At 37.9% G+C, this 12,059-nt stretch overlaps 2 protein-coding genes across 5 annotated transcripts; both read right to left on the bottom strand.

Moving 5' to 3' along the window:
- Nucleotides 1–585: 585 nt before the first annotated feature.
- Nucleotides 586–4,029, bottom strand: Lamtor3 (Late endosomal/lysosomal adaptor, MAPK and MTOR activator 3). Of its 2 annotated transcripts, XR_002687410.2 has the most exons (6): nucleotides 3,757–4,029; nucleotides 2,805–2,897; nucleotides 2,427–2,526; nucleotides 2,049–2,067; nucleotides 1,053–1,117; nucleotides 694–862 (listed from the first exon to the last, which is right to left on the bottom strand). XR_002687410.2 is itself a non-coding variant. In XM_022853574.2 (5 exons), the coding sequence occupies exons 1-5, from the start codon at nucleotides 3,766–3,768 to the stop codon at nucleotides 749–751; spliced, it is 384 nt and encodes a 127-aa protein (XP_022709309.1). In that variant the 5' UTR covers nucleotides 3,769–4,023; the 3' UTR covers nucleotides 586–748. The 2 variants fall into 2 exon arrangements, 1 of the variants encoding a protein (XP_022709309.1); XM_022853574.2 differs by lacking the exon at nucleotides 2,049–2,067 and having other exon boundaries at nucleotides 586–862; nucleotides 3,757–4,023.
- Nucleotides 4,030–5,471: 1,442 nt separating this feature from the next.
- Nucleotides 5,472–11,517, bottom strand: LOC111272249 (UDP-N-acetylglucosamine transporter). Of its 3 annotated transcripts, none has more exons than XM_086973211.1 (6): nucleotides 10,932–11,517; nucleotides 9,730–9,953; nucleotides 8,342–8,561; nucleotides 7,871–7,938; nucleotides 6,811–7,203; nucleotides 5,472–6,592 (listed from the first exon to the last, which is right to left on the bottom strand). In XM_086973211.1, exons 2-6 carry the CDS (start codon nucleotides 9,913–9,915, stop codon nucleotides 6,389–6,391), a joined length of 1,071 nt encoding a protein of 356 aa, XP_086829337.1. In that variant the 5' UTR covers nucleotides 9,916–9,953; nucleotides 10,932–11,517; the 3' UTR covers nucleotides 5,472–6,388. The 3 variants fall into 3 exon arrangements, with proteins under 3 accessions (XP_086829337.1, XP_022709305.1, XP_022709306.1); XM_022853570.2 differs by having other exon boundaries at nucleotides 5,472–6,631; nucleotides 10,932–11,394; XM_022853571.2 differs by having other exon boundaries at nucleotides 5,472–6,631; nucleotides 11,203–11,394.
- Between the last annotated feature and the right edge of the window lie 542 nt (nucleotides 11,518–12,059).

Raw genomic sequence — 12,059 nt, 5'->3', positions numbered from 1 at the left:
ATATATAATAGATCGTGAAGTTTGCGACTGATTAGTTTCAATTAGCCTATGGATTAACCATTGATCATTAATCCTAACCGAGCTTTTCAGGAAATATAACTTTATCTTTCTACCACGATATTGCAAAGCCATAGGCGTAAGCCCGTTTTTGTTCATTGCCCTTTGTTTAATTTTTAACTTGTGAAGCTTTTGGTCAAACCACACTATTATTATGATTATTATTGTTTCGGCCAGATCACGAAATTTTAACTTTATTAACGGCTATAAACATTTCTAGGTATATCGGTAACAAAAAAACAACATTTGCGACATGTTTTATTTCCCTTTTTAATTCAAAGTAAATACTTGCCCAAATATCCTACAACAGATGTTGTCACTTGAAGGACGATATATTCCTTAGAGTAACAATATAATTCTATAATTATAGCTTCATATAGTCATAGCTTTCAAAGGACTTCCGAAAGGTAAAGTAATAAACAAAAAGATTGGCATACGCAATAATCTATTAATATTATAGCATATGTCGTGCATAGCAGCATTTATCTACCTTATACCGTAGCGTGTTAAATAAAAGTACACCATCGATGAAAGATATCAATTCGAATAAAATTAACTGCACTTTATTATTGACACGTATGCATACGTGTGTGTAAACATGTGCACATAATTTTCAACATTAATGTAGAGAAAAAATATGTTTAATTCGTAGTATCATTGAAAATACGTACAGCATATTCTTTATGTGGGATTAGGATGTTTCAATGACCCTAGCAAGATCTTCTGCAAGAGAAGACAATTCATTTTCAAGACACAGTAACATTCCCGTAGTGGCCGCTGACGACGCGAATAACTGAACGCAGACCTAGAATCAGGAATGTAAAGGTGCATATGAATAACAAAGGCAGTACAAATTTTCATTTAGCTAAGCTGCTGTATAACAATAGAACTACGTCTAGATCAGAAGTTTTCACCTTTCATAAGAAATGGATGCGAACGTCAGCACAGTAGAAGCCTAGACTTCTTCCATCGTAGGACTCACTAGTAATTCTTACCTGTTTCATGTTGAAGCACACTAATTGATTGGACTCTTTACAAACGACCATACGTTTAACATTTCCTGTAGAAATTGGGATAAATGCACGAATCGGATATCAAATGAGAAGCTTCTATTTTGCTAGCCTAATACTACATAATACATTAAGCTAGAATAAAAGTATTTTTAGTTGGTTTTCGATTAGTCTTCTTTTTCCTTTTACTGCTCCTTCATTTGCCTACTCTATTTAAATGTGCTTTCTCTCATCCGTGAATCTGTTATAATTTCATTGTGCAGTGAGCGAAATTCTATGCCGAGTGCAGGCACTAAAGATGGAAAGTTCTAGGCGGAAAAGGTTCGACTCACTCAGAGATCACAGGCTGCCGAAATAGCCTGGGATATTTGTGACGTGTACAGCAAGCAGACAAATTAAAAATATCAGACTATTGTAAGGCTTTATGCTAAGTAGTCAGGAGTTAGCAATTGAATAATGGAAGCTCTCAAGAAGCTCGGAAGGCCGTTAACGACTCGTCCGATACAAAGTAACAGAAATCCACAATGACAGGTTTTGACGCCGAATTGTCATCGGTGGCGAGAGATGACGTCTTCGAGCCGACATAAAGCAGAGAAACGAATGGGTAGCTGCAATAAATACGTTTAATCTTAGAATTAAGCCGGATCCCCATACCAAAAAAAAGCGATAATTTCCGTTCAGTAGGAGCCGAGGGGTCTTGTGCATTGGAAGACGTTTAACAATGACCTTTATATGGCGTACTTGCACCTGGTAAACAAGGCTATCCAACAGAAAAAACTCGATCGACAAGGCAAGTCATCCTTCTTCACAACAATGCCAAGCCGCACTCGGCAAAGATCGGAAAAGCCACGCTTTAAGAGCTTGAGGGAGATCTTATTATCCAAACTTCGCTCCGATGAAATATCACCTCTTCTGATTACGGACAAAGGTAATTCGTAACCGTACAATTTATAGGGAAGACACTCTCAAAACCCAGCTGACCTGTTCTGCAACACCAGACCTGAAAATTATTGCCGAAAAGGAATAAACATATTGGTTGAGGGATAGAGGACGCTTATGGAGACTGACAGCGGATACTTGAGATAAATAATGGTACTAAAATTTGGTGTATTAGACACTCGAGGTGGTAGAACACCGAAAATTATACTCCGACCTAACATCAATAAAAAGTGAGAGTCACGACCTCTTGACGTTTGTGCCCGAAATCTTAACACTTACAAGGTTAAATAAATTTGTTCGACATCACTAACGAAACTGTCATCTTATCGATCGCTGTACCATTACTAATTTGACTCTCTGTTATACTGGAATACTTACCTATGGAATCTGTTTTCTGTAACGGGATATTAATAATCTTACCCATTCCAAGTCTTGCAGCTTGAGTCATAGCTGAAACGGAACTGGACAATGCTTCCGACTTAATCTGGTTTCCAAACGCATCTTGTCCTATTCGGCAGACCTAAACCAGCATATGAAATACTCGACCAACTCAATACTTATATTTACCAAAGTAATTTTCAAGCAAATTAGTCAAACTCAACTAACCTTAGAACAACTAAGTGTACTCGTCTCTGTATAGATGTACAAAACCTTTGTCCGGAAAAATTTTGATTTGTATTTGCCCCGAAACGGACATATAAATTATTTTAACTAGTCGTGGGGTTTTCAACTGGTAGTCGTGATCAATTCTGCAAGACGAAATACAATTGACTTTTGTAAGCTTTAACGACGTCCTACCTTGACTACCGGAACTCCGTCCCGATCGGAGAACACGATAGCATTTAAACCATCTACCCGTTGCATCAACTGCTGCAGCTGTTCACGTACGTCCTATAAAACCGTCGTAATAAGCGGAACAGCTTAATAATTTTTACTTTCGCTTTTATAGGCTATTACGCATAATTTAATAATAATTTAATAATATAGACGAAACAAGTCAAAGATGATTGTGCACGGAACTGTGGATAGTTGTTCCCGAACTGTTTCGCCACCTTGTTTAAATTCAATTGTAGGATAAAAATATTAATACCGTCTTTTTCATGCACCCAGTAATATGTCATCGCATTACATGTCATTACATTAAAAGCTGAAAAGAGTTCATCTTTATACTGAAGAAAGTGGCAAAAACCACAGAAGTTAACCACTATTTATTTAATAAAGGTGGCTGAATTAACCGCATAGCTTAGCTTTATTTAATAAAGCTACTGTGTGTTAATGGGAACGCTCGGTCATAAAAATTTATTTTTATTTTAAAAATTAAAAATTTAAAAAAGTATTCAAGAAAACAGAACAGAAACAGAATTACAAAGGAACCAATAACTTTCTAAGTTAAGGGACCAACAATGACTTTTTTTTTAATATTCTTTTTGGGCGTACAGCTCCATGTCGGAAATGACGAAGTATTTTTTTCTAAAATTCGAAAATTTCTAAAGAGTAGATTTTTCCACTTCCCGACCGGATGGCAGACTTTTGAGGGCATGGCCTATATCAGCGCATGAATTAATGCCAAGTCTTATCAATCCGTTCCTGCAAGCTTTTTAATAAGACTGGCATTTAGGTATAACATATTTGAAGCTCTAGAAAACACATACATCTGATTGTATTCGACTTAGGAGCGTCTTTGTATTATTTTTTTTCAAATCACCGGTATGTTGCTACAATGAATTTATATATAAACAATACAACTCACTTCAAAGCCCATCTTCTAAGTCTTCCAACAGATCCAGTTGAGACTACTGATAACTCAGCTCGCAGCAACCAAATTTTGTTTTCACCATAGATCACTCTCCGTTCCTTCCGATGGCTTTACACTAATAATTGACTAAAACAAAAATTAAAACTATGAAGCTTTAACTGTAATAGCTTAGTGATACGGGGGTGTTTCACTTTCAGCTGATGTTTTGGATCTGCGTTTGGTAAAAGAAGGACACCATTCTATATCCTTGTTTTTGGGCTTGCGGCGTTTAGAGCAGACGGCCCCCTAATGTGGAGAGGGACAACGCCGTCTTGTGTTTTTCCCACGTGCGACTCGCCGGCTCAATAAAACTAACAAGCAAAAAGTCGAAATTCTCATAGAGATCATTTTGAGGAACGCAGGTTCTGTCAACATACACATTGGGCGGGCATTTGTTTAGGAATAAAGTATTCATTCGGCTTCGATACAAAACGAACCTTCCAATATAGCAAAGCTGCATTTGAAAGGTTCGGATGTTCACTCATAGCAGAAGTAAACTTGGCATAATTGGTACTCTGAATGACTCTTCCAGCTTCTCGTTACTAGAAACAATTTCCCTAAATCATACGGTGTGTTTAGAAAACGTTTGCCTCTACATCTAGATAGTGTTGTCGAGAACTTCATTATATATTTCCTTAGTTAATAAAATAATACGCGACACAAATAATTTGCAGCTTGTTGTTTGTTGTTCCCACATGACACATATCAGACAGATTTGCAAGGCGTTATTCTTTAGAATAAGCAGGGATTAACTCTCTAAATAAAATAAAATGATCTGTAACCGCACTGTGCGCAGTATTGGCCACTGTGGAATTTCGATAAACAACTTTCCATTCGTGATCATGCCCCCGGTCACCTGCTCTTTTGTCGTTGTTGCGGGTACGCGTTGAACCTGTCTCTATGAGCTGGAATCCCGGAGCGTTATCCAATGGTAATTTTCGATTCATTTATTTTTACTCCTGATACATACTTTGCATATGAACATAAAACTTATAAATAACATATCCAATTGTACGGAATTAAAATTGCTTTATATACGCAAACCTAAACTAAATGTTTGATTTTTGTTAACAAAGATATACGTATGAAGTTCGAGGAAACGTTATATTTCAAAATGGTTACGATCCCATTTAGCATAGATATCAAAGGCATGGGGATTACATATATTATAGATATGCGTCCATATGATCTTACATGATGAGGTCCATAAAGAAGACCAAACATGATAGTAAATCATATTTATGTTAGGTCTAGTCATTTATAGTAAGTCGGAGATTTTGCTTTTGATAAAATTTCTCTAGCCCTCTACATTCGTTTCAGATCATTTATCTAAAACTAACTGATTACAGTTAAGTGTCTTTTGGTCGTTCAAGCCAGACGCAAGCCTACTTAACCGTAAAGAATCTCACGTTTCAAAACACATTTAGCTTATTCTACGGGTGCACGCGAATGGTAACTAAATTTACAACCTTTTAATTAAAGTATGGATCCTGATGTAATAAACTCTTGAAATATTCCTTTTTTATATTTATCTATACACCTGGACCACTGCCACAGCTCCTAATTAGAACATTCATAAGAAGAACATCAGTCGAATGTTTTTGTTTATAGCCATATCTAGCTGCCGGGTCTTGGTCAAAATATTTTGAAATATTGTTCGAAATAGTCTGTTTATTGTTTATAATAACGTTTAGTATTTATTTATTACCTTAATCGGTACAATACACATAAGTGAGAACACACATCATGAGTGCACTATATTATGTAACAGGAACATTATGTATTCCAGATAGCCATTTTTCGAATATCCTAGAAAATATAGAATATTAGGAAAATAGAATTAAAAAGAAAGAAATCAGGATCAGTAGTTATAAACTTGGCACTATGTTCTAGATTGGAATAACCACAAAACTAAGCAAATAACCTTATTAAAAAGTTATTTTTACAGTCATCTGCATCTTCAGAGCTCTTAACATCAGTCACTATCATTCTGATACGACAGGCCAACGGCACATCAGAAACCTCAGCTAGCTAAAATATCTGGACATTGGATATTAAATATTTTATTTCTAAATATATCAAACTGGACGGCTACCTATGAAAAATACGTCACTAGTTCCGTTATCGGTCGGTTTATCCAATCGCTTGTTATGACAATCACTCCCAAAACAGGCCGCACCTTTTCTATGTACAGTATGTACATACAAACGATTATTTAGCCAGATCTTAATCTATCAATCAGTCGGCGTTGCTTCCCTTTTCGTTTACACTGCATAAAGAGAGGCTAGTGAAGAGTGAAATAATGGGTGTAGCGACCTCGCTTTCTTATATTCGTGCTAGCATATGTACAACTGTGGAAGGAGATGCTAGTGTCTACGTAAGCCACTATGTCAAACGTGATTTAACTTAACCTGTTATAACAATCAGAAACTCGACTAGGTTAGCATAATGTGTAGAGGCACACAAAACCATATCCACTGGCGAAAACAGCCCAGGTTAGCCGTTAACACTGTATTGACATTGATGTCAACTGAGCAACTGGTCATGTCGGACGGGAGACTGTTAAACGTCAGGACACATCGTCTTCTCATTTCTTCACGGGCATTGCGAACAGAACTGTCGCTGCGATAACAATTGTCGTTCCAATAAAGAAATTCATAGAAGGCTCAAAATCGTTGAGAATGCACCATGCTGTTATTGTTGACAAAATGATAGAAATCGAAGTAGCGAAGCCCTTCAATATCGAATCGGCGTATTTCGTTGCGTATGATACCGCCAGGCCGCCAAACGCCTGTAGCAAAATCACCGCCCACGTAATAGCATCGTAACCCTGTTTGCGGTAACCAACCAAGCATACATAAAAATAATGAAAATTAAACACAAATATAGGCTAGTTAGTAATAATGATGCCTTTTTGAGGCTGTTTTTTTTTCGATTTTTCCGATACACGATAAGTAAAGTACGTGTATCGTTTATATAAGACAGATGTGATTAAATCGTTATTCATACCTGCAAAAATCCTCCTTCGAGAACGCGTTCTAGGTCCATGATAATAACAGCTCCCGCCCCAAGAAGAATCCCGAACAGAGCTAGCTGGGTGTTGCGAATCCACAGTTCCTGTGTAGACCGTTTGAGTAGACGTTCGTAGAATGCCCCAGCAAAGCCAGACGACAGGCTCGCTAGTAAGACAGCTGCTAAGCCCACTAGCCGACTGAGCGTCATTCCGCTAGAATCCACCTCATTACTGGAACCTTCGCCAATTTTATAGTCCGCTGGCAACTGGACGAGTGCCACACCAAACATAAGCATAATCAATGAGATCCACTGTTGCAACGAGAGACGTCGTTTGAGCAGCAGGACACTGAACAGCGCCGTTGTCAATATCTTCAGCTGGTAAGTTACCTATCGCAAAAACAGATCGTAATGTTAGTGAACAAAAGATCCGGAAAGATCTAAAACGAAATCTAACCCCACTGTATATCCTGTGGCGTTGATCAAAATTAACGTAGCGATATATGCTAAACTAGCGGTACGGCACAACCATGCTACCCTCATCTCCGTACACGGAGTGCTGCAAATCACGTAAATAGGTGAGTCGTAATAATGATAATAGAGTAGGCAAGTCAAGCGTACCCGAGGACTGAATGCTTTGATTTCTTTTAAGAATTTCAGCACTACAGCAGTTCGAGAATTCACGACGACTAACATGGCCGTATATCAAAGGAGACTTGTGGCAAAGAGGACGCGCACGTCTCAATGCCCATCTGACTCATTCTTTAAGAAATCTGTAAACCACCTGCAAACAGAGATTTGATTGCTATGCACTAACCTTTCGAAAGCCTTCATGAACATTTCTTAGTAGACCTAAGGTACCTACTATTAGATGTATGCTTACATCAAACAGCTAAGGACATGGCTGTCTCCAAATTCTGTCCGTTCCACTTATATCACACTGACAAACTGTAAACCCGTAGAGAAATAAGTGCGCTAGTGCAAATCTATTTTAGTCGACATGAAAACGCTCATGCTGAAGCCTTTTGAACAGTTTATACAACAGATCAGAACCTACCTGATACGTTGCTGCATCGAGTCGACTCAGAGCGAGGAACAGTAGATTATTTTGCATCGTATATAGACCTATAGAAGAAGCACATTCACAAAAAAATTGACTTTGGAAACAGGCAAATTTCTCTAGATGACTTGGTTTAAAAAATATTATTCATACGGTTATCCGTTACGCTTATATTTATCCCTCTATTTTAACACAGCCTCAATAAAATGATCAGCCATTCCGGATGATGAGGATCAAATAAACTTGAATTTGTGACCATTACAAATTAAAGTATGAAGCAGGAAAAAAATCAAAGAGGTTATATTTGCAGCAAATCACATGATGTTAATGACATACGCAAATTGCACTGAGCAACTAATACACTGCATCTAACGCTAGCTAAAATCGACGGATTTCTACTAATCGATGACTTCCAGCTGTAAGGGTGGTGGAGAAGCGGTTAGGAGGAGTGTTAAAAAAACTGCTTACCGGCAGGTACAAGCAGTTTGCAAGTTTCCATAGGTTTCCCATAGACTTCGCAACGCAGTGTCCGTAATAGACCGCTGAGACCGCCACTACTCTTGCCAATTACGCCTTGTTCGTTTACACTGCCCCGGTACGATAACACAGCGAAGCACACGGTCAATTTAAACACTTCGCTAACAACAATTGCGGTCGATGACAGATATCTTCCTTGGCCTTCGTTTAGCTTTGCCAAAATATAATAATCATAACAATAACAGCGTCAACAACAATAAAAAAAAAACGGTTATTACACTGCGGAGTGATAGAGCGTTCCTGTGAGGAATTTAGCTACGTGTGTGCATATGATTCGCGTGCACTCGACGTTAAACTGTGTGGCGTTCGCTCAGGTGAAAGCCGCTTAGTGACGCCATATTTTGATATCACAACGATGTAAGAGAACTGTCGTCCCATTTGTATAGTCTGTATGACAAATATAAAATAAGCTTGTAATTAAATTGTATAAGTAATTGCTTAAAGTGATGAATTACCAAATTCCTGTAAATTGTTTTCGTTCACTTCAAATTACCTTCAAATTACCATTCACAATCACGAGGTAAAGTTATTTTATGGCATTTACCATGCGTTAGTAGGCATCGAGAGAAGTAATCGTTTTCCATATTTCAGTTGCTTTTTAAATATGTACATATTTTTATGGCTATTTTTGTATAGACTTACACTTCAATACGCAAACCGTCCGGGTTGCATCAAATACATCTGTTTCTAAAGTTAAATTTTGCTCTAAGCTAAAAACGCTTACCTAGCTTAAACTGCGCAGCTATCCTAACGTTCGTTCCACTTATCAATCATGTTACGGTTCTTTTTGAATGAGAGGGTCTAAGATAATCGATATCGATAAGAGTCCATATTGAAAAATATTACAAAGATCACTTCCCACCCTAGAGCCACTTGGGAACCAATGGGAAAGTGGTGACACCGACTCTTAAGTGAAGATGGTTTCAAACGAAACAAGTGAAATTCCATTGCAATAATCTAGAATCGTAAACCATATTAGAGCCAATACTACACGTGTGATGAAATGAATAAATTGTTATTTATTTTTTCCGTATGAATTCCCGAATAAATACGACTGTTTTAATTGATTTACCACATTTTAAAGTTAAAAATTCAAAACAATAACAAGAAATTACGAAACACGCACGAGCTTTATAGCTTAAACTGAGTATAAATTTTACGTGCCTTATTCAGATACTTTACGCACATGACATACGCAGTTATCATATGTAACTTAAAAGTGATAAACAAGTTGAACCGGAAGTCGGTTATTTTCCTACAAGTCTTTCACTACCAGAAACACTATCTGCTACCATTAGGGTATCGTAATTAATAAGCACCTTTTGCGTTTTTGAATAGCGAAGCAATAAAACCATTACGGTGGTTTGTAGGACAATGATAGTCAACGGAATATACTTGTAGAGCGCGCGATTTACACCTGCAGGATGCCCAGTGCTACCCCGGCCATTTGTTGACAGGTGCTCGATCAACGGAATCTTGTCCTTATTATCTGTGTCTCTGCCCATTGCGATTGTTAAATTTAGAATTTGCAGAGATCGAATGCCTGCAAGTACAATATATAGTTAGTATTATATATAGTGCACATATGCTCGGTGTGCATCATTTCCTGCGTTACATGGGGTATATCTATATCGACTATGCTTATTTTCCTTAGCTCTATTGCTTTCTTTTTTGGTTTGGTTGACTACACGAAAAATTAAAAAAAAAAATTCAAATACTCGGAATGCATTCGTCAATTAATTTTTATGAAAATCAGAGTTTGAGAAAAAATATCATCATCAAGAAAATATATAGTACAAATATAAAATATACAGGTTATATATAACAATACTCTGTTAGATCTATTTTTCACTTAGCAATGAGGAGACTGACTAAACGAGAACCATACGAACCTAAGATCTACACAGATCGATCGAGACTGGCACTATAGATAACACAGCACACAATTAATTAAGGGTGTGCAGAACATTTCTATCACTGTACAGTTTCATCTCGATCTCGTAGAATTCCATTCTCCAGGTAAGAAAACAGAATTAATTTCCCTGTTCAAATTAACTTCCATCTGCATTCGCTAAAAGACGAATATTCAGATTCGTGAAAATTGCACTAATCAATTCGTGAAACTGTATTAGAGATTTACTGTATTTCAATGAAGAGTAAACCGTCGTCCCCGAACAATCACTAATTTATCAATATCGCTCAAGAGCTATTATTGCAATGTAAACCATATCGCAATTTTAATGTACATATGTACAAACGAATGAAATATTACATATTCGATTACTGTTTCGATCACTTGAAAAGGTACTCTTGTACAAACAAATGTTTATTGACGCAGGTATCTAAATCAGCGGTTTAGTAATGCAGCTGTTGAATGTAATTTTTCTTTTGCAACCCCAATTTTACCAATGAATCAAGCAGTAGATTCGTATTAATGTTACGCGTCCACTAATAGGTAAATAAAGTATTCTCTTACTGCTAAACGCATACAGGCCTCTACGATGTATTGGAGCTGTACAACCTTTGTGTAACACCCCTTTTGCGGATACTTGTTCAGTTCAGGGGTACTACAGTTCTTCGCTTGCAGTAGAATGAATGGCAGGCGAGCCGCGGGCACTGGAAAATGCTGTTGCGTAGCGATATCTACAACTGTCGCGCACTGACAGCGATCTTCTCTAGTAAAAATACATATGCCGACAACTCATGTATAGCCTATGCTAAGCTATTCACTTTTTCACTAAAAACAAAATTCATCCGACATCCGGTGGCCCCATTTCATGTTCCTCAATCACCTGCATATCCGTCGTTAGGTCAAATCGAATCAAACCGGCCCAGCTGTAGGCTCACTAGTCGGCTGCCCTATCCACCAACACTCTCGAACGAACTGCCAGCACCATCTTAGCAGACACCGAATCATTGACGGCTGTTAAACCTAGATGCAGCAATATCCAACAACTGTGCGTGTGATAAAGGTCACAGATTGCGCGCAAACAAGCAATGTCACTCGCGAGCCCGTATGCCTATACTATTCACAGCGTTTTTTTCTCAAACCTGCGAGTGATTTCCTGCCTTTACTTATCGCATATTAAATCACTCCTGATTTAAGCTGTAAGGAGGTATTACTATGGAGGTCATTTAAGAAGGGACCTATGACATTAGTGTCCTACCGAAATCCGCGAAGGGCAGACTCACATTGCCGAGTGCTGGCCCCAACGTTAAGTACTACATGCCACGTTTCTTTCCGTCGGCTGCTGGCTATCCAATCTGCAGCTGTTACTGGTCTTATTTGGGTTTTTCTCAATATGTATATCAAACCATTTGCCAACGCTAAAGTTGGAGGTGATGCCCGCATGTCAATAGTTATTAGAGCCACGCGTTCAAAAAAATATTGATTAGCAACTAAGACCGGAGCTTTCCATTGGGTGTAATCATAAAGCAGTCTCCAAAAAACAACTGTAAACAAAGCACATATAAATTAATACTGGTGGAATGCTAGCATTTTGAAATTCTCGCTTATTATGTATACCTTAATACAAAATAACATGCCACAAAGGCTTATCTATGTAATGTAAAAACAGTCGGTTTTCTTAGATTCATGGTAGCAAGGTGGCGTTCGAATCACGCACGGAAAGCCGGAACAGGGAACCGG

The sequence above is a fragment of the Varroa jacobsoni genome, unplaced genomic scaffold, assembly GCF_002532875.2.
Source record: "Varroa jacobsoni isolate VJ856 unplaced genomic scaffold, vjacob_1.0 contig01856, whole genome shotgun sequence".
Lineage (NCBI taxonomy): Eukaryota > Metazoa > Arthropoda > Arachnida > Mesostigmata > Varroidae > Varroa > Varroa jacobsoni.
Note: the sequence above shows the minus strand (reverse complement) of the source record. Positions and strands in the feature narration are given on the sequence as shown.

Excerpts from the sequence above, each read along its gene's own strand:
- Lamtor3 (XM_022853574.2), bottom strand. Across the intron at positions 2,527-2,804 it reads ACGGAGTTCCGGTAGTCAAG|GTCTGCCGAATAGGACAAGA; the intron begins GTAGGACGTCGT and ends ATGCTGGTTTAG. Across the intron at positions 863-1,052 it reads TGTGCTTCAACATGAAACAG|GTCTGCGTTCAGTTATTCGC; the intron begins GTAAGAATTACT and ends TCCTGATTCTAG.
- LOC111272249 (XM_022853570.2), bottom strand. The coding sequence starts at position 9,915 with ATGGGCAGAGACACAGATAATAAGGACAAGATTCCGTTGATCGAGCAC. Across the intron at positions 8,562-9,729 it reads GCTATTCAAAAACGCAAAAG|CTAAACGAAGGCCAAGGAAG; the intron begins GTGCTTATTAAT and ends ATTTTGGCAAAG. Across the intron at positions 6,632-6,810 it reads TCGAAGGAGGATTTTTGCAG|GGTTACGATGCTATTACGTG; the intron begins GTATGAATAACG and ends TACCGCAAACAG.